Source organism: Artemia franciscana, chromosome 15, assembly GCF_032884065.1.
Source record: "Artemia franciscana chromosome 15, ASM3288406v1, whole genome shotgun sequence".
NCBI lineage: Eukaryota > Metazoa > Arthropoda > Branchiopoda > Anostraca > Artemiidae > Artemia > Artemia franciscana.
The window spans coordinates 21,101,293-21,122,799 of NC_088877.1; the positions used below are offsets into that span (position 1 = coordinate 21,101,293).

Here is a 21,507-nt window from a genome sequence, read left to right on the forward strand (position 1 = left end):
TGCGGCACTTTTTTAAACCAGCATCATGAAATTCAAATCTGTATGATTAGTGGGCCAATTAGCGTCACTAGCCCTGGAAGAGGCACTCCCTTCCCTCCCCACTGAAAACTTTATAGCATAAACCTAGGCATGAGGCACCTCGTTTGAACGGATATCAATAAAGAATTCTCGATCTACGTACTTGGAGGAGAGTGGGCCCTTGGCCCTTCCTAAAAAAAACCCTCCAACTTTTCAGCACTAATCATGACCCAGTGAAACTGTCTAAACTGAGCATTTTCAAAGGCGTACACCCCTTTTTCGACCTTTTCCCAAACGTGTTCCATTCCGCTTGCAATTTATAGACATATGACTTGATTAAGAGGACACAGTGGATGTTTTTAGAAGCCACTTTTGGGTCCTAGCTACCTTCAATACAAAAGTAACCAGAAAGCCAAGAAGACAGCCAAGACATCAGGGATTTCTCTAAAGTTTAACGCTTTGAAGTCTTTTATCTATGGGATTGTTAAGTCAATGGCCTAACATTTTCAAATGTCAAGCGGATCTCAGCACTTCGAGTCTGCAGTCACCTCCCCAAAAACCCACCACAAAAGTTAGAAGTTGAATCGTGGCGATCAATCCCATGTGAAAAGAAAAATTTCATGTTTCAAGTCCCAAAATTTCCGTTTTTTCTACCCAATTACAGCCTACGATCCGTTGGCTCTAGCATCGCTGTTAGCCGTGTGTATCTCTAAGAGTAAACCTCCTTATGCGCGTACTATGTCATTGGAGGGTTAAAAAGGTCCAACTAATCCTCGATTTCCAACGCTGTCGTTTCTTGACTGATATTACCGCAGTCAAATTTATTTCGCTGAAGAGAGGTAAGAATTTAATTCACATTTTATAAGACAATCAAGAATCGTATCTCCAGCAAAAATAATTTTCGTTATTAAGAGAGTTAAAAGATTTCGTTGAAGAAATTTCCACTGTGTGGAAGTTTCTTTGTGAAACTAGAATGATGAATTTAATGGTACAATTTTAATGATGATTACACCTCTTTTTGAGAGAGTTTCTTCCTTTTTAAAAGTTAAACTAATGTCTCTGGTACTAGGTTTTGATGGGCAAATGTAAAATAAGAGAATTTAACATATTTGGGATTAGCACGAAAAATGGATTCTTTTTTTTTTTGCATACACTGCATTTAAATTTCCGAATTTTCAGTTTGTATTGGCAACAATCGCTCTTTACTTACCGTCCATTAACATGACAGTTTGGTAAACAATGTAATAAGAAATACAGCAATGAAACTAAAGACCAGAAGGTAGCAGATGATTGATAAAGCACAAAAAAATTCATTTATTTTACATAAAAAAATTAAATACATTTTTTCGCCCTGTGTTTTCCTACAGCAGAAGTGAATAATCAATGTAGTGTTTATCTTAAGGGCGTCACCTTCATGTTCCTAATATAGTGAAGAAAAACAAAATCATTACATAACCAATTTTGCAAGGTGATATACTGCTCTATTTTTTAACTAAGAAAATTACTCAACCGGCTAAAAGAGTAAAAACTAGAAATATTTCAAATTTCTTGCCCAACGAGATATTTTTCCACTGCTATGAAATGTTACGAGTGTGATTATCTTTGATTCGACAACCTCGACGATTCAAGGAACGTAAATATTTTATTAGATATTTATTATATCTTAACGTTTAGAAATAAAATATAAATTGATTAAGACAAATACAATTTTAGAAACTAATGAAGACGACGAACTAAATGAATTAATTAAGCTTGGATATTTAGGTTTTACGTTCAGGAGCCTTTATCAACAAGAAAAAGACCAGAAAATAACTACAACATACCCTAGGTTACACATATATACTTTTTTTTAAAGTATCGCAATAATAGTAATAATAATAAACAGAAAATCATATTTGAAAACTGATTTTGTACAATAATTATTATAGAGGGACCACGCTGGATCATTATTCACATCCGGATCTAAGTGGTGAAAATCTCAAAATAAACAAATTGTGTTCTTCAGTAATTAAATAAAAAAAAAACTAGTTTTAGTAAGGAGCGACATTAAAACTTAAAACGAACATAAATTACTCCCTATATGAAATGGGTTGTCCCCTCCTCAACGCCTCGCTCTTTACGCTAAAGCTTTTAATTGTTTTGAAAAGTAGAATTGTGGTAAAGAGTCAAACTTTAGCGTAAAGAGGGAGGGATTGCGGAGGGGACAACCCATTTCATATACGGAGTAATTTCTGTTCGTTTTAAGTTTTAATGTCGCTCCTTACTTTCAGTTAAAAAAAAACTAGTTTTTTTTATTTAATTTCTGAACGTTTTTGAATTAATGCATGTTTGGTTTTGGCTCTCCGCACATAAATTATTAAAATGAAATTTGTATATTAATTCTTTTTTTGGCTAAATGGCTTCCCCTTACTTTTGATCAGACGATTTTGAGAAAAAAGGGGTGGGGAAGGAGGCCTAGTTGCCCTCCAATTTTTCGGTTACTTAAAAAGGCAACTAGAACTTTTAATTTTTAACGACGTTTTTATTAGTAAAAAATATACGTAACTTAAGAATTAACTTACGTAACAAACTTTTATATTCTTATATTTTTATTATGCATACGAGAGGGTTTGTACCCTCGTTAATACCTCGCTTTTTACATTAAATCATACGTTTTGTCCCAATTCTTTAAGAGTGACCCCTGAATCAGAAAGGCCGTAGAATAAATAGTCGAAATTACTAAAAATACTTTAGCATAAAGAGCGAGGTATTTATCTCCTCCTAAATACCTCGCTCTTTATGCTAAAGTATTTTTAGAACCCCTCATATGCGGAATAATCTCTGTTCGTTTTAAGTTTCAATGCTACTCCTTACTTTCAATTGAAAAAACGTTTTCATGTTTATTTTTTCATTGTTTTTTTATAGTAATGCTAGAAAATCCTGCGCCCTTTTCATTGAATTTTTCGTCCCCCATGACATATTCCTCCAAGGAAAGATCCTCCCACATACCCCTCCCCTCAACCCCACCCCCCAAACCAAAAAAAACCCCCTGAAAAACGTCTGTACATTTCCCAATAACCATTACTGTATGTAAACACTGGTCAAAGTTTGTAACTTGCAGCCCCTCGCCCAGGAATTGTGGGGGAGTAAGTCATTCCTGAAGAAATAGTTCTTATGGTTTTAAAATATGCGGAACAAAATGGCTATCTCAAAATTTTTATCCGTTTACTTTGGGAAAAATGAGCGTGGGAGGGGGCGTAGGTGCCCTCCAAGTTTTGGTCACATAAAAAGGGCACTAGAACTTTTCATTTCCGTTAGAATGAGCCCTCTTGCGACATTCTAGGACCACTTAGTCGATAAGATGACCCCTGAAAAAAACATAAATAAATAAACACGCACCCGTGATTTGTCTTCTGGCAAAAAAATACAAAATTCCACATTTTTTTAGATAGGAGCTTGAAATTTTTGCTATAGGATTCTCTGATACACCGAACGCGGTGGTGTGATTTAAGATTCTATGACTTTTACGGGGTGTTTCCCCCTGTTTTCCAAAATAAGGCAAATTTTCTCATTCTCGTAACTTTTGATGACAAAGATTAAATCTGATGAAATTTATATATGTAGAATCAGTATGAAAATTCGATTCTTTTGATGTATCTTTTAGCATCAAAATTCCGTTTTTTAGAGTTTTGTTTACTATTGAGCCGGGTCGCTCCTTACTACAGTTCGTTACCACGAACTGTTTGATAGAAAAAGAAAAATTATAGCCTAATGCCTTCTTAAAGAAAAAGCTAAAGAAAAAAGTAAAATATCAGAGCTGAACGACAAGGGAAAATGCTATATGAGAGGCTTTTAGCTATTTTGAATAGTAGTTGAGTTAAGTGAATCAAGCTTTTAAGAATGGAGCCAAAACCTAAATTATGGCCTGGAAAGGTTTTTCAAAGGTAGTTGGGAAGGTTTAACTATTTTGAATAGTAGTTGAGTTAAGTGAATCAAGCTTTTAAGAATGGAGCCAAAACCTAAATTATGGCCTGGGAAGGTTTTCTGAAGGTAGTTGGGAAGGTTTAGCTATTTTGAATAGTAGTTAACTTAAGTGAATCAAGCTTTTAAGAATGGAGCCAACACCTAAATTATGGCCTGGAAAGGTTTTCTGAAGGTAGTTGGGAAGGTTTAGCTATTTTGAATAGTAGTTGAGTTAAGTAAATCAAACTTTTAAGAATGGAGCCAAAACCTAAATAATGGCCTGGGAAGGTTTTTGAAGGTTCAAATGCATCCTTTTCCCCTCCATGGGGCACGGACCTTTGGTAAGCTTTGCCAAATTAAGTGTTTTAGAAATGAAACTTCCACACATAAATCTACACCACAAATGAGAGTAACGTTATTACGTTTTACGTTAGTAACGTTATTACGTCAAGACGTTTAACGTCTTGATTAATTTATTAGCTACGATATGAACATATTTCTCGATGTGCCTTTTAACATTCATTCAAATATTCTAATCGCTAACCTCAATATATACGACGTTCAACCTCCCTAATGGGACCAGATAGAGCCCTAGGCTATAAATAAAAATGTTTTGTTCTTATTTCTTAAGCTGTTGAATCAAAATGCCAAATGCAGCCAATTTGAAAAAAATTAGAAAACCTTTGTAAATAACCTAGGCATTGGCTTACATTTGGATTAGGTAGGTGGACGGACTGGGACACAATTATAATGTCAATAAATATTATATCTGGAAATAGTACTGAAAGGAGAACCGAATGGTATATTTCTTTTATCTGACTTCTGTTCTAAGTTAAAATCAAAAATAACAACTTTTAATGTCATTGCCATGATCAACCTGCCGTGGCCTAGCATATATATTTTACTATTTGGCTCGTAGGTGCTCCGCCTAGGAAAAGTCTATTTATGAAAGACCAAGGCTATGCTGCTTCTAACAAAACAAACTGACTCAGCCTTTTGGAAAAAAGGCCCAGTCTTTTCAAAACTAAGCCTTGCCTAATAGTTTTACCCTCATTCCCAATTTCTTCTTTAACATTTATCCCATTATTTAATCATCGAAACTACAGCAGCCAACTCGTGAGGTTTTTGTGAACTTTTGAGTCTAAAATGGCGTGATTTACTACTACTAATACTAACAACTCACCGCAGCACCAGGCCGCCTGAGGCCAACACAGCTACGCATGCTCCTCCTCCAGTCAAAGCCTCCCTCGTTTCACCCTCCAATTCCCCCTTAAATTTTTCTTTACACATTCTACCACCCGAACAACAGACGGCTTGCTTTCCGTTTTGCCCAAGACTGTTGGCCGACAATGACATTCTTCGGCAATCTATCATCCTTCATCCGCAGTACGTGCCCTAGCCATCTCAACCTGTCTCTCATTACAGCCCTAGAAAGCGGGATTGAACCACACTTTTCGTACAGTCTACTGTTTGAATTACGGTCAGTCTGCCAAGTACCTGCACAATCCGTGGGCAATTTCTCCAGAAAAGGACTAACAAATCTTCATCCGTTTTTCACAGTGCCCATGCTTCAAAACCATATTTAACCACTGTCATCACTGTAGCTTCCAATATTCTAACCTGGTTTGTTGCAAAGTCGATTTTGCAATACCCATTCTGATCGTTTCAGCCTATGTCAGCAATTTAGATGCAGTTTATCAATCCAATTTATAGATGTTTTTACGAACTCGGACGATAATTTGGAAAATCAAATACATTTTACCAGAATTGCACACGAAGTTGCGAAAACTGCATTTATGGCCAAATAATAGCTGCTGCACGCGAAAAATATAACAAGTGGGCAAAAATATACTAAAAAAGGAAAAAAAAATAACTGAAAAAACTGTATTATGTTATTATTATTATGTTTATTATATGTTTATTATGTTTATAATTATTGTATTATGTATATGTTTGCCAAAAGTGCCAACGACACTAAACACAAATCCTCAACTCTGTCTACAATAATTCTACTCAACTCTGCAAATTCTACAATGGAATAGCCTAGTTCCGCAACAGCAAGGTTTATTTGGTACGGCTTTTCTGGATTTTTTTTTTTTTTTGCAAAAAAAAAACAATAATTTGCATCTTGTTCTTCAAATCCCATTGTATTTGTCGCAGTAAGATGGCAAACCAGTTCCTTCAATTTTTTTTTTTTTTATTGTTCTTTTTTTAAAGACCTAGTGGATGACAGAAATCTTGAAAAGAGTGTTAAGGTACATCAGTGAAACTTTCAGCGATTGATCTAGTAAAACAATTATGGTTATACTCAAATTAGGAATACGTAACCAACATACACAAAAAATTGTTATTTATCACATCTATTAGGACCAAAGGAACCTCAATTCCGACAAAAAAAAGAAACGAATCTGGTTGTATTGATTTGTGACGTTTTTTTCTTTTTAGTAGCGCCAAAACAGGACTTATTAATGAACTAAAATATAAAAAAAAAGTTTTTTCACCTGAAAGAAAGGAGCTGAATGTCTTAGTTTGACTCTTTCTCGCAGCTCTATTTTTTAAAACAATAGAAAACTTTAGCGTAAAGAGCGAGGCGTTAAGGAGAGGACAGCCCCTTTCACATAGGGAATAATTTCTGTTCGTTTCAAGTTTTAATGTCACTCCTTACTTTCAGTTAAAAAACTTGTTTTTTAATCAATCTGCATGAAAAGCCAAATCCTTTGGATGCATCTATTGTTATCAAAATTCCATTTTATAGAGTTTAAGTTACTTTTGGGCCGAGTCGCTCCTTACTTACACTTTGTTACCACGAATTATTTGATGACCTTGACATGCATTTCATTAAACAAACAAACCGTTAAAAAAATAAAATCAAAAATGGATTATTTTAATAAAAAGGTTGATTAAGATAAGTGCATATTCAAAGGAGACAACAAGATAGTTGTCGGAATGGCTTCAACGTAATAGACGACCAAAACTTTCGCAGATTTTCAATTCATAGCCTACAAATAACAATACCACTCTCCACTCACTCAAAATTCTAGTGAGACTGGTATTATGAATTTACAGCACAATACTATCGGTGATCGAAAATTATAACTGAATATTCGATTTATGTCCAAATTTAATTACTATCTAGCATTTTAAATCTTAAGCAGAAACAATGGCATCAATTAGGGACAGGGGGCGTTGGTCCCCCTAAATTTTGAAGCCTTTTTTGGTGTTCTCACTGAAATTGCCTTTTTGGTATTTTCATTAAAAATAAGAAAAAACAGCCAAATTGCCCCCTACATTCTGAAAAATACGTTCCCCCTGATTTTCGTGAATTGTTAACAATGGTCAGAAAAACAGATTAAAAACTACAAAGTTTCCAAAAGTAACAAATAATAAAAATATATCAACTAAAACCGAATAGAAAATGTTTCATAAAAAACTAGATACATAAACGTTTGGCCTTAGAAGGTTTAGGGAACGGTACCATACTCCCGTTCAATGTGATTTTTGTTCGTTTTAAGTTTGAATTATTCATCTTTTTTTATCATTTATTCATCTTAAGCAGAAGGTCTGCCGGTACTTAGGTGTCCCAGCGACCACATTTTGTTTTTATCTGTATTGAAACCGGTTTTCAATGTCCACTCAGATATAATCAGCTTACCCTGAGCGAGATTGCGGCATGCTTTCCATAATTCTCTGTTGTATTTTCCATAATTTTGTTACTAAAGTCTTATATTTTCTTCATATTTTGGGAAATTTCATTAGCATTAACCTAACTTCACTTCTTTGGTGTGATCGCTATAGCAGTTAAGTGCCGGTCTATATGTTATCTTTGTTCATTGATTGTTCAATTTTATCTGTTCGTCAATTTTATAAGTTCAAATGACTTTACCTCTCCTCGTCTCAGGTTTCAATATGGCTTTTAAATTTTTTTTAAAAATCTTTATTGAAGAATGTTATTTTAATTAATGAACAAACAAAGCGACCAAGCCTTTGAAAACTGTTGATTTTACGATTTTTCGTAGCACAAAATTCCTTCTCGTCATTGTCTAAATAAATCAGTCACTTCAAATTGACCAAAAAGATGTTTATTCAAAGTTGAATGATCTGGATTATCGTAATATCCTTACGCTAACCAGAAAAGGAACGGTAATCAACCATCTGTTTATGACACATAAGCACCCACCTTTTTTCGATATTATGAAGAATGGTGAAGATGGCCATCTTTTAGTATATCATACAAGTATATCTTTAAGAATACACAAACAAAATTAACCAAGCCTTTTTTATAGCGTTTTACACCGCAGAATTCCTTCCTGTAGCTGTCTAAATTAGTCAGTCACTTCAAATCGACCAGAAAGATGTCGCTTCAAAGTTGAATGATCTGAATTATCGCGATCCCATGACGCTAATCAAAACAGGTACGGTAATCAACCATCTGTTCAAAAGCACCCACTTTTTTCACATTATGAAACATGACGAAGATGACGGTCTTCAATTATGTCTTCAACGGTTAAAATACCTTTGAGGTAAATGAGAAAAGTATGGAAATAAAATTAACTGCTTTACTGAGAAACCATTTCCCGTCAAATTGATTGCAGTATTCCCCTCCAACCAAACAAAGGTTTTTGAAAAAATCAGAGATATCAAGAACTTCTAAGATTTTAGTTGAATGACTTGAATTTTGTACGAAAAAAAAGGCTAAATCTACCTGCAACCTCACTCAGTTATTAAAAGGATCTTTAACAAGCTTCCGCAGTTTTTTTTATCCTTTTCAAATAAAACAATGGTGTCAATTTACGGAAACCTGCTGCGGTGGGGAAGGATGTAGGCTAGTTTTTTCAAATCTGGGTGGTAGTTATGCCCCCTTGCTCCCCCCCATTGACACCTCTGAATACAAATTAGAAAGTGATATATCGTGGTTAGAAATATCAGTGGTTTTCATTCATGAGTAATTTCTCGATGAATCGAACTCAATGAATTTACCCGTGGATAAAAACCACTGAAAATATCTTTCTCAATTCTAAATTATATTCGAAAGATTTTGAAAGAAAAATCCGAGAGTTTATTCAAGGTGTAAACATTCCTTTCTAACAGCAAATAAGTAACAATCACAATTCCAAATCCAAGTATTATTATTACAATTTGAAAAACTACAACAGCAATACAGCCGAGCGTCCGAATCAACAGAAACCGAACACGTATCGTAAAATTACGTCAATGCTGGTTACGTCCGCCCTCCGCTACTGACTGCTAATGAATCCACTACCGGCTTAAGGGCTTAAGCATCAGAATCTCACATATATTTCAACAAATTACAATTACTGAGCTAGGAAAAATAGGCAGGTGTAGGAATCAATACTACATTTTAATTAGGATTAAATTCAAAATGCAAGTTTTTGCAACTGGAAGTAAAGAGAGGGGGAATTCTGTCCTTTATATTACCCTTCTTTAAGCTGATGTTTGATGAGTGAGATCCTTAGAATATTTTAGAGAAACCTACAATAAATCTAATCCATTGGTCTTTGCAAGTGGCTTATATGCCGATTGCCTCTCAAAACATCTGAACTGCCATTTTACATATTTAAAACAAATCTAAAAAAAAACTAGCACTTTCATTTATTGAAGCTCTAAAATTTAAACTTTCTGTTTCGGAGTAGATGTTCTAAGAAAAAATAAAATTACTAGGGAAGCAAAAAATACATATAGATTTAATGATGATTAAAAGAACACAGATGGAAACGAATTTGGTTGTTTTAAATACGTTTGGCTGATCTTACTTCTGAGTTTAAATTTACTTATACGATGGTACAATTTGAAACATTACCCTTATGAATTCGTATAAGCTATCGATTTCAATATTTTTTTACGTTAAGATTAATTCCAGTCTTAAAATACATAGATATGTAGATTTATTTATATGCGATAAATAAACAATAAAAGCAAATGCGCCAAGGCTATATGGCCGAGAATGCAGAAAAAAATTTAGATGCTTGTGTATTATACCGACCACACTATTATTCTTGATCTGTAATAAAAACTGGTCTCTCTGTGTCCACTCCGAGATATTTAGCTTAGCCTGAATGAGATAAACTACTATTCCAGTATATTTTAACTAAAGACTTAATATAGAGGCTAGAGTTTAACTGTTTAATATAATACATTCTGGGTGGCCTGCTTTCCATGATTCTCTGTTGAAGTTTCCATAATTTTGTTAATAAAGTATTATTTTTTCATCATAATTTGGTATATTTCATTAGGATTAACCTAACTTCATTTCTTTAGTGTTGTCGCTATAATACACTAGTACCGAAAATAACTAAAAAGGAAAATGATAAGCAGTCGCTCTCCAGTAACTACCAGCCGAAACCAAGCCAGAGTAAAAAGCCATGCGTAATAAAGAATACAGCCCAATTCCAACTTGGATCATAATATTAAACTATTTATTGAAGGATGGAGAGTTTGGAGGCGTAAAAATATGTCTTTAACGCCATCGTTGCTCAAATGTTAATTTTGAATATTTAATATTAACTGGGACGGGAAAGCAATTTTCATTAGGGAGGTTAGGGGAGTTAGGGTTCTAACCCCCCTAGCCCCCCTGGATACGGCCTTGCCAGTGGCCCTGTTCTGTAGCATTAATTTTATGTGAGTCGGCCACAGAGCCTGGGTAGTATTACACTTAGTCTGTATTGATCAAACACTGTAGGCCATTTCCTCTAGTAGCTTTAATTTTTGAAGCATTTAGAAATCAATAAAGCGATCTTGGAAACTCCTACTATCTTCTTTCTCTGCTTAATTTCTCGACAATACACTTTTTTAATTGCTTTGAAGATGAAAGAATTTGATTCAAAATTTCACTCTCAGTAACAAAAACAAGTAGCGACACAAAAGATCAGTATTATCTTTGTTTGCACATAATATGGGTACTTCATGCTTTTAGTTTGAAAAGAATTTCACTGGAATTCCATAGTAAATTCCAGAATATCTTGCTTCGTCTTTAAAATCTTAAGAGAAGCAGATCAGCTTGGCTAGTCAATAGTGAGGAACAAACAACTGTTTCATTATCCGTTGGTCAGCAGAAAAGACCAAGGTTATAAATGAGGTTTCGGCTACAACAGTATGTACAAAAAAAATATTATACGCCTATCTTCTTTTATACTTTGTTACGAATCAAATATCTAAGCTCACAATCGGGAAAAATATTCCAATTCCGCCACTATGGGCGTTGTGGCAAATAAAACGTATTCCAAAATGTTCAAGAGAAGTAAAAACGCGCTGTTACATCTTAAGATTAAAGTTATAAGGTTTGGTGGGAGAAACTAGCTTTGGGCCAACGAAAGTAACTTAATATTTAATTGGTACTTAAGAATTTTAGGTTGTTGATTACAAATCTGAGGCTAATATTCCAATAGAGAAGTAAAATATTAAAGTATATATTTCCCATATAATATTCGATGTGACCAAACTTGGTAGGTAAGTTTCTATTATACATCAATCAAAAGTTGAATAAGAGTGTCCTTTTAATATATATATATATATATATATATATATATATATATATATATATATATATATATATATATATATATATATATATATATATATATATATATATATATATATATATATATATATATATATATATATATATATATACATATATAAATATATAGATATATATATAAACTGAACTTGTTGGGTCGGTACAGCAACACCAATAATGTATACGAGTAAAAGAAAACTGGACTAGTTGGGTTGGTACAGCAACACTAATGGTGTAAAAAGAGTAAAGAAAACTGGACTAGTTGGGTCGTTACAGCAACACCAATAATAGTAACGAGTAGAAAAAAACTGGACTAGTTGGGTCCGTACAGCAACAACAATAATATAAACGAGTAGAAAAAAACTGGACTGGTTGGATCGGTACAGCGAAACCAATTATGTAAACGAGTACAAAAAAACGAACTAGTTCGATCGGCAGAGGATTAGAGTCTGACTCTTGTAGATACCAAAAAAATTTATATATAAATCAAACTGTGAAAGCAAAGGTTTTCCATGAAAAGCAAAGCAAAAATCGAAAAATTAAACGGAAACAAATCACCCAATGTAAGATGCCTAACTTAAAATGAGTAAAAATTGTATAAATGAATAAATAAAACCTAAAAGAAAACAAAATTACAATGAACAACGAGGTATAACTTGAAAAATCCCATATTACCCAATGTAATCAGAACCCAAAAAGGCGTGAACGTCAGTTACAGCTCCCTAAAACAAAATAAGTTTTGAACGATTTGGACTTATTCAAACATTCAAAAAACAAATGCTGCTCAAAGTTTCAGGTTTTTCTCAATATTTGTACATTTGTGACCATCAGGTTGGTTGTATAAATCTAAGAACGTACGTCATTAAAATTCTTCGATGTTTTCTTCCCTTCAAGTCCCTTTACCTAAATGTATAGAAACTCAATTCGCTGAATCAAGCTTTTAATTTAATCTATCTATTCATTTTTCAATAAAACGTGAATGACAATTTAGCTTTCCAAGAGGTTTAGGCAGCGTTGATTAGTTACTAATTTGTAGGGATTTCTGTTCATTTTAAGATTGATGTCGCTGCTCATTGTAATTTATTTTTAATTTTAGGTTCCATTTCTTGAGTCATAGTAATTCCTGCTCGATTTAACTTTTGACTTTGATTTTTGCTTCTCATAGGAAAACTTCTTTTAAACATTTAATTGGCAAACAAAATTTAAAAAACGTATATTCCGTTTTACAGAAATCCTCCTTTTTCCTTGTGTTTGCCCATTTCGTCACATACAATAAAGGTTAACAATACAAAAAATTTGTTATGAAATATCTGATTTGAGTAGGACTCAAACCCATTGATAGCGCAACTAACGAGGACCCAAAACCCCCAGGAATTTTAAAACACAATAACTTAGCATTGTCTGAACTATGTTTTAGATTTCTTTCAAGCTAAGATAGATCTTAACAATATCAAACAAGAGCTAAGAGCTCATATGGCACTTGTGACGAGGCGAGAAGAGCTAAGAGCCAAGAGATCATATGGTATGAGCTCTAACAAAATTCTATGAATCAATAGATTGATTTAAAAAGGAAAATAAGAGGCTTAATGCCGGTCAAGATTTAAAATAAGAGCTCTGAGTCACAAAGTCCCTCTAAATATCAAAATTCATTAAGATCCGATCACCCACTCGTAAGTTATAAATACCTAATTTTTTCTAATTTTTCCTCTCCCTTTTGCCCCCCCCCAGATGGTCGAATCTGGGAAAACGACTTTATCAAGTCAAATTGTGCAGCTCCCTGACACGCCTACCAATTTTCATCGCCCTAGCACGTCCAGAAGCACCGAACTCGCCAAATCACTGAACCCCTCCCACCAACTCCCCCAAAGAGAGCGAATCCAGTACGATTCTGTCAATCACGTATCAAGGACATTTGTTTATTCTATCCACCAAGCTTCATCCCGATTCCTACACTCCAAATGTTTTTCCAAGATTTCCCCCTCCAAATCCCCACAATGTCAAAAGATATCCGGTCCAGTTATGTCAGTCACGTATCTTAGACAGGTTTCTATTCTTCCCATCCAGTTTCATCCTGATCTCACCGCTTTAAGTATTTTCTAAGATTTCCGGTCCCCCCAACTGCCCCCCCCCCAATTACGCTTGATCCGGTTGAGATTTAAAATAAGATATCGGAGTTACGAGGTCCTTCTAAATATGAAGTTTCATGAAGATCCGATCACTCCTTCGTAAGTTAAAAATACGTCATTTTTCTTATTTTTCAGAATTACCCCCCCCCCCCCCCCACAATTGAGCGGATCCGTTCCAATTATGTAAATCACGTATGCAAGACTTCTGCTTATTTTTCCAACCAAGTTTCATCCCGATCACTCCAATCTAAGCGTTTTCCATGATTTTAGGTTCCCTCCAAACTCCCACCAATGTCATTAGATCTGGCCCGGATTTAACATAAAAGCTTTGAGACACGATATCCTTCTAAATATCAAATTTCATTGAGATCCGATTGCTCGTTCGTAAGTTAGAAATACCTCATTTTTCTAATTTTTCAGAATTAACCCCCCCCCCCACTACCCCAAAGAGAGTGGATCCGTTCCGTTTATGTCAATTATGTATCTAGGACTTGTGCTTATTTTTCCCACCAAGTTTCATCCCGATCCCTCCACTCTAAGTGTTTTCCAATTTTTAGGTTTCTCCCTCCCAACTCCCCCCCCCAATGTCACTAGATCCGTTCGGGTTTAAAATAAGAGCTCTGAGCCACGATATCAGAAATACCCTCCCCCCCCAACTACCCAAAAGAGAGCGGATCCGTTCCGTTTATGTCAATCATCTATCTAGGACTTGTGTTTATTTTTCCCACCATGTTTCATCCCGATACCTCCACTCTAAGTGTTTTCCAAGTTTTAGGTTTCCCCCTCCCAACTCCCCGCCTCCATCACCAGATCCGGTCGGGATTTAAAATAAGAGCTCTAAGACACGATATCCTTCTAAACATCAAATTTCATTGAGATCCGATCACCCGTTCGTAAGTTGAAAATACCTCTTTTTTCTAATTTTTAAGAATTACTCCCCCCCCAACTACCCCAAAGAGAGCAAATCAGTTCCGAGTATGTCAATCATGTATCTGGGACTTGCGCTTATTTTTCCCATCAAGTTTCATCCCGATCCCTCCACTCTAAGTGTTTTCCAAGATTTTAGGTTTCCCCCCTCCAACTCCCCCCAATGTCATCAGACCCAGTCGGGATTTAAAATAAGAGCTCTGAGACACAATATCATTCCAAACATCAAATTTCATTAAGATCCAATCACCCGCTCATAAGTTAAAAATACTTCATTTTTTCTATTTTTTTCCGAATTAACCGGCCCCCACTCCCCCCCCCCCAGATGGTCAAATCGGGAAAACGACTATTTCTAATTTAAACTGGTCCGGTCCCTGATACGCTTGCCAAATTTCATCGTCCTAGCTTACCTGGAAGTGCCTAAAGTAGCAAAACCGGGACCGACAGACAGACCGACAGACCGACAGAATTGGCGACTGCTATATGTCACTTGGTTAATACCAAGTGCCATAAAAAAGCAACAAATATCAACTTCTACTGCTATAAACAAAAAATTTAAATGCATTGAATGTACTAACAACATCAGAAAATGGACTTACCTCTAGATAAGTTTCGAGCGAATGAAATGCATAATCTAGAAGAGGCCTTTCTTCTTCTAGGAACTTGCCAGCTCGCCCATTGGATGGTGGGAAGAAAAGCCCATAGTTGAAGCTCTCTTTTAACTCCTTAAAAAGAATAATACTGTAAATATTGGGATACTATGCTACTTGTACTATCAATATCTCGTCATAGCCATGAGCCACATGCAAGGCCGTATCCAGAGGGGGGGGGGTTACGGGATTCCAGCCATCCCCCAAGTTTTGTCTGACTATTAAAAACGTAACAAAATGCACATAAACAAATTTTTGATGCGTTTTCTAAGATTTTTTTTAACCCTAACCACCCCCAAACAAGAATGATGGATACTCCCTTGGCAAGATGCTAACTGATTCTTGCTCAAGGTTACTCCCCAATTCAATTCTATTCAACGCTTGTACTATTAATCTTTGTCATTTGACCAATCTACAAATCACTTGCTGACCTTTCAGTACTTCATCTAATCGTGTTACGGGGTCTAGTGCAACTACCTACGCGGTTTGGTCTTTTTACCCTGATTAATTAGAACAAGAGCTAAGAGCTCATATGGCACTTGTGACGAGGTCAGAAGAGCCAAGAGCCAAGAGCTCATATGGCATGAGTTGTAGCAAATTCTAAGAATCAATAGATTTATTTAAAAGGAAAATCAGAGGCTTAATGCCGGTCGGGATTTAAATTAAGAGCTCTGAGACACAAGGTCCGTCTAAATATCAAAATTCATTAAGATCCGATCACCCACTCGTAAGTTAAAAATACCAATTTTTTTCTAATTTTTCCTCTCCTTTCAGTCCCCCCCCAGATGGTAAAATCGGGGAAAACAACTTTATCAAGTCAATTTGTGCAGGTCCCTGACATGCCTACCAATTTTCATCCCCCTAGCACATCCAGAAGCAACAAACTCCCCAAAGCACTGGACCCCCCTTACTCCCCCAAAGACAGCGGATCCAGTCCAGTTACGTCAATCACGTATCTACGATATTTGCTTATTCTACCCACCAAGTTTCATCCCAATCTCTCCACTGTAAGCGTTTTCCAAGATTTCTGTTTTTCCCCTTCAACTCTCCCTGATGTCACCAAATCTGGTCGGGATTTAAAATAAGAGCTCTAAGAAATGAGTTCCTTCTAAATATCAAATCTCATTAAGATCTGGTCACCCGTTCTAAGTTAGAAATACCTCAATTTTTCTATTTTTTCGAATTCACACCCCCCTCCCAACTCCCCCAAAGAGAGCGAATCCGTTCCAATTATGTCAATCACGTATCTAGAACTTCTGCTTATTCTCCCCATCAAGTTTCATTCATATCTCTCCAATCTAAGTGTTTTCCAAGATTTCCGGTTTCCAAGATTTCTGTTTTCCCCTCTTCAGCCCCCTATGTCCCCGGATCAAATTCGAATTGAAAATGGAAGATCTCAGACATAAGATCTTTCTATATATCATGTTTCATTAAGATCCGATCACTCATTCGTAAGATAAAGAAAACTGAATTTTCACGTTTTCTATGATTTCCAGTTTCCCCCTCCAACTCCCCCAATGTTACCGGATCTGGTCGTGATTTATAATAATATCTCTGAAGCACAAGATCCTTCTAAATATCAAATTTCATTAAGATCTGATCACCCATTCGTAAGTTACAAATGCCTCATATTTTCTAATTTTTCTCAAATACCCCCCCCCAACTTCCCCAAAGAGAGCGGATCCAGCCTGGTTGTGTCAGTAACTTATCTTGGACTTGTGCATATTCTTCCCACCAAGTATCATCCTGATCTCTCCACTCTAAGCGTTTTCCGAGATTCACGGTCCCACCAACTCTCCCCAATGACACTGGATCCGGTCGAGAATTAAAATAAGAGATTTGAGTTACGAGGTCCTTCTAAATATGGAATTTCATTAAGATCCGATCACTCCTTCATAAGTTGAAAATACCTCATTTTTTCTAATTTTTCAGAATTAACCCTCCACCCAACTCCCCCGAAGAGAGCGGATCCGTTCCGGTTATGTCATTCACGTGTCTAAGACTTGCGCTTATTTTCCCCACCAAATATCATCCCAATCCCTCTACTCTAAGCGTTTTCCAAGATTTTTGGGTTCTCCGCTCCAACTCCCCCCAATGTCACCGGATCCGGTCAGGATTTAAAATAAGAGCTCTGAGACAGGATATTCTTCTAAATATCAAATTTCATTAAGATCCGATAACACGTTCGTAAGTTAAAATACCTCATTTTTTCTAATTTTCCAAATTAACCGTCCCCCACTCCCCCCCCAGACGGTCAAATCGGGGAAACGACTATTTCTAATTTAATCTGGTCTGGTGCCTGATACGCCTGCCACATTTCATCGTCCTAGCTTATCAGTAAGTGTCCAAACTAGCAAAACCGGGACCGACAGACAGACAGACAGACAGACCGACAGAATTTGCGATCGCTATATGTTACTTGGTTAATACCAAGTGCCATAAAAAACAAGAGCTAAGAGCTCATATGGCACTTGTGACGAGGTCGGAAGAGCCGAGAGCTCATATGGTACGAGGTCGGAAGAGCCAAGAGCTCATTTGGACGAGGTCGGAAGAGCCGAGAGCTCATATGGTACGAGGTCGGAAGAGCCAAGAGCCAAGAGCTCATTTGGCACTTGTGAGAAGGTCAGAACCTAAAGTTAAACTTTATAGCACAAGATCCTTCTAAATATCAAATTTCATTAAGATCTGGTCACCCTTTCGTAAGTTACAAATACCTCAATTTTCAAAATTACCTCCCCCCTCCCAATTCCACCAAAGAGAGCAGATCCGGTCCAGTTATGTCAGTCACGTATCTTAGACACGTTTCTATTCTTCCCATCCAGTTTCATCCTGATCTCACCGCTTTAAGTATTTTCTAAGATTTCCGGTCCCCCCAACTGCCCCCCCCCCCAATTACGTTTGATCCGGTTGAGATTTAAAATAAGATATCAGAGTTACGAGGTCCTTCTAAATATGAAGTTTCATGAAGATCCGATCACTCCTTCGTAAGTTAAAAATACGTTATTTTTCTTATTTTTCAGAATTACCCCCCCCCCCCCCGCAATTGAGCGGATCCGTTCCAATTATGTAAATTACGTATGCAAGACTTTTGCTTATTTTTCCAACCAAGTTTCATCCCAATCCCTCCAATCTAAGCGTTTCCCATCATTTTAGGTCTCCCCACCCCAAACTTCCCCCAATGTCACCAGATCCGGTCAGGATTTAAAATAAGAGCTTTGAGCCACGATATCCTTCTAAAAATCAAATTTCATGGAGATCCAATCACCCGTTCGTAAGTTAAAAATACCTCATTTTTTCTAATTTTTCAGAATTAACCCCCCCCCCCAACTACCCAAAAGAGAGCGGATCCGTTCCGTTTATGTCAATCATCTATCTAGGACTTGTGTTTATTTTTCCCACCATGTTTCATCCCGATCCCTCCACTCTAAGTGTTTTCCAAGTTTTAGGTTCCCCCTCCCAACTCCCCGCCCCCATCACAAGATCTGGTCGGGATTTAAAATAAGAGCTCTAAGACACGATATCCTTCTAAACATCAAATTTCATTGAGATCCGATCACCCGTTCGCAAGTTGAAAATACCTCATTTTTCTAATTTTTAAGACTTACTCCCCCCCCCCAACTACCCCAAAGAGAACAAATAAGTTCCGATTATGTCAATCATGTATCTAGGACTTGCGCTTATTTTTCCCATCAAGTTTCATCCCGATCCCTCTACTCTAAGTGTTTTCCAAGATTTTAGGTTTCCCCCCTCCAACTCCCCCCAATGTCATCAGACCCAGTCGGGATTTAAAATAAGAGCTCTGAGATACAATATCATTCCAAACATCAAATTTCATTAAGATCCAATCACCCGCTCATAAGTTAAAAATACTTCATTTTTTCTATTTTTCCGAATTAACCGGCCCGTACTCCCCCCCCCCCCCAGATGGTCAAATCGGGAAAACGAATATTTCTAATTTAATCTGGTCCGGTCCCTGATACGCTTGCCAAATTTCATCGTCCTAGCTTACCTGGAAGTGCCTAAAGTAGCAAAACCGGGACTTTAGGTTTTCCCCCTCCGACTCCCCCCAATGTCATCAGATCCGGTCGGGATTTAAAATAAGAGCTCTAAGACACAATATCATTCCAAACATGAAATTTCATTAAGATCCAAATACCCGCTGATAAGTTAAAAATACTTCATTTTTTCTATTTTTTGCGAATTAACCGGGCCCCCACTCCCCCCCCCCAGATGGTCAAATCGGGAAAACGACTATTTCTAATTTAATCTGGTGCGGTCCCTGATACGCTTGCCAAATTTCATCGTCCTAGCTTACCTGGAAGTGCCTAAAGTAGCAAAACCGGGACAGACAGACCGACAGACAGACAGAATTGGCGACTGCTATATGTCACTTGGTTAATACCAAGTGCCATAAATACATTCCGAAAAAAGCTTTTCGAAAATATGTAGAGAGCAATGTTTAAGCCAAATTAACGTCACATAATAGGTCAAAGCTCGAACAAACAGAAAGTATTACGAATCAATAATCGAAACCTAAAACGAACATAAACTAAACAAAATAATCATAGTAACTGAAAAATAACAGACATTACTATGAATGTATAAATTAAACATAAACGAACAGAAATTCAAACGAATAATCAAGTTACCCCCAAAACGACCAGAATTTACTAGTATTTAGGGTAGGGCTACGGTCTCTTGAACACTCTAAAGGCTAGACTGTCATTGAACTTTTCTAAAAACGAAATATATTTTAAAAAGTTGCAACGCTAGAACATGAGGAAATAAGTTTCAAGTCGATTCGAAAAAGAAAAACTGTTGGCCCTTTTCAGACTTCCTAATAGATATTAACAGAAAAAATAATCTTTTTGCCTTTTTTTTGGGCTCAATTTTTGGGCAAGCCAATACTATTTTTAAATTGTCTTGTTTTTTTAGATTCTTCTTAGATCAAGGACCTAAGAATACAAGTTTCGAGCCAATAAAGGAAAATGTGTTTTGACCCATTCAGGCTGCATTTCTGGGGAGCCAGTGCCCCAGTTGGAAAAATAATTTGTACATTAGGGTTCCCTAAGCCTACAGACTTATGGACTTGGAGCAGTTTTCAAGCCGATTGGAGAAAAAAACCTCTTTGGTGCTTCTAAAGGCCTCTAAAGGCAGCAAAGACCATTCTGACAAACTTATGAGATCCTCTTGTCCCTAGGAGCTATCCACGAAAGTTTCAAGCAAATCGGACAGGCTGCATCAAATTCATCCACCTCTTTTCTACTATGAAACCAGTCTGCAAGCTGCAAGGGTCATTTCATTCCTGTAGGCATATTTATTGGGCTTTTGTCTATTCTGTTAAAAGGGCTATCTGAACATTCTGATACACAGTCATGGGGGTTATGGGGGTGATCATTAGGCGAGTGGGAGATTGTCAAAACCCCGATCACTTTTAGTCCTTAAAAAAGGCATCCAAACTATCAGTTTTCAATTGAACGACCCTCCTTCCAAATTTCTAAGACCCCCTTTCCATGTCTCTGCATATTTCTTGGCTTTTCGTCTATTCTGTTAAAAGGGCTATCTGAACATTCTGAAACACAGCCATGGGGGTTACAGGGGTGATCACTAGCAAAAAAAGACACGGGTGGGAGATTGTTAAAAACCCGATCACTTGAGACCTTAAAAAAGGCATCAAAACTATCAGTTTTCAATTGAACGACCCTCCTTCCAAATTTCTAGGACCCCCTTTACATATCCCTGTATGCCATGCCCTTTCCATTTCATGTCCACGTGAAGTAGTTGGGATACAAAATAACACCATATGGGAGACACTCTGGTAAGTGGTTGTGGCTTGTTAATAGTAAACACAAAAATTCAAAGCTGTAATATATCAAAATTATTGTCTAAAAAGCACTTTTTAACTTTTCAGGCTCCTGAAAAGAGAAATCACTTAAACACTCCTGGGGGTTGGTATGTTTTCTACATGCATCATGATTATTATCGTCAAAACCGACGTCAGTAAAAAGGTTTGCTTTAGGTCTATGTTAAAAACCCAAGAATATTACAAACTGTGTACTTTTGCTTTTTTATATTTTTATGTTTCCCTCTATAGCTGTAAATAGTTCTATCTGTTTATTTATAAATCATAAAACCGCGATTAGAACTATAGGCACTGAAATAATAAAAGATCTACGTGAGTGGCAATTTTGAACAGTAAATACATCTTTTTTTAATACTTTATTTGGTTTACTCCGAACAAGAAAAAACGAAGGTGAAAATGACAAAGTTCACTCTGTGTATAGTTTAAATGGATATGTAAATCTTAGTT

The 21,507-nt window shown here is 36.5% G+C and overlaps 1 protein-coding gene across 2 annotated transcripts in view; it reads right to left on the reverse strand.

Moving 5' to 3' along the window:
* Nucleotides 1-21,507, reverse strand: part of LOC136036165 (SH3 and multiple ankyrin repeat domains protein 2-like) — a 148,998-nt gene that overhangs the window by 100,081 nt on the left and 27,410 nt on the right. For both annotated transcript variants that reach the window (XR_010619651.1, XM_065718229.1), the window contains exon 3: nt 15,147-15,272. Coding sequence is in view for 1 of the 2 variants with exons in the window: in XM_065718229.1 (XP_065574301.1) it covers nt 15,147-15,272 (126 nt within the window). In the remaining variant the exon portion in view is untranslated. The remainder of the gene's footprint in view (nt 1-15,146; nt 15,273-21,507) is intronic.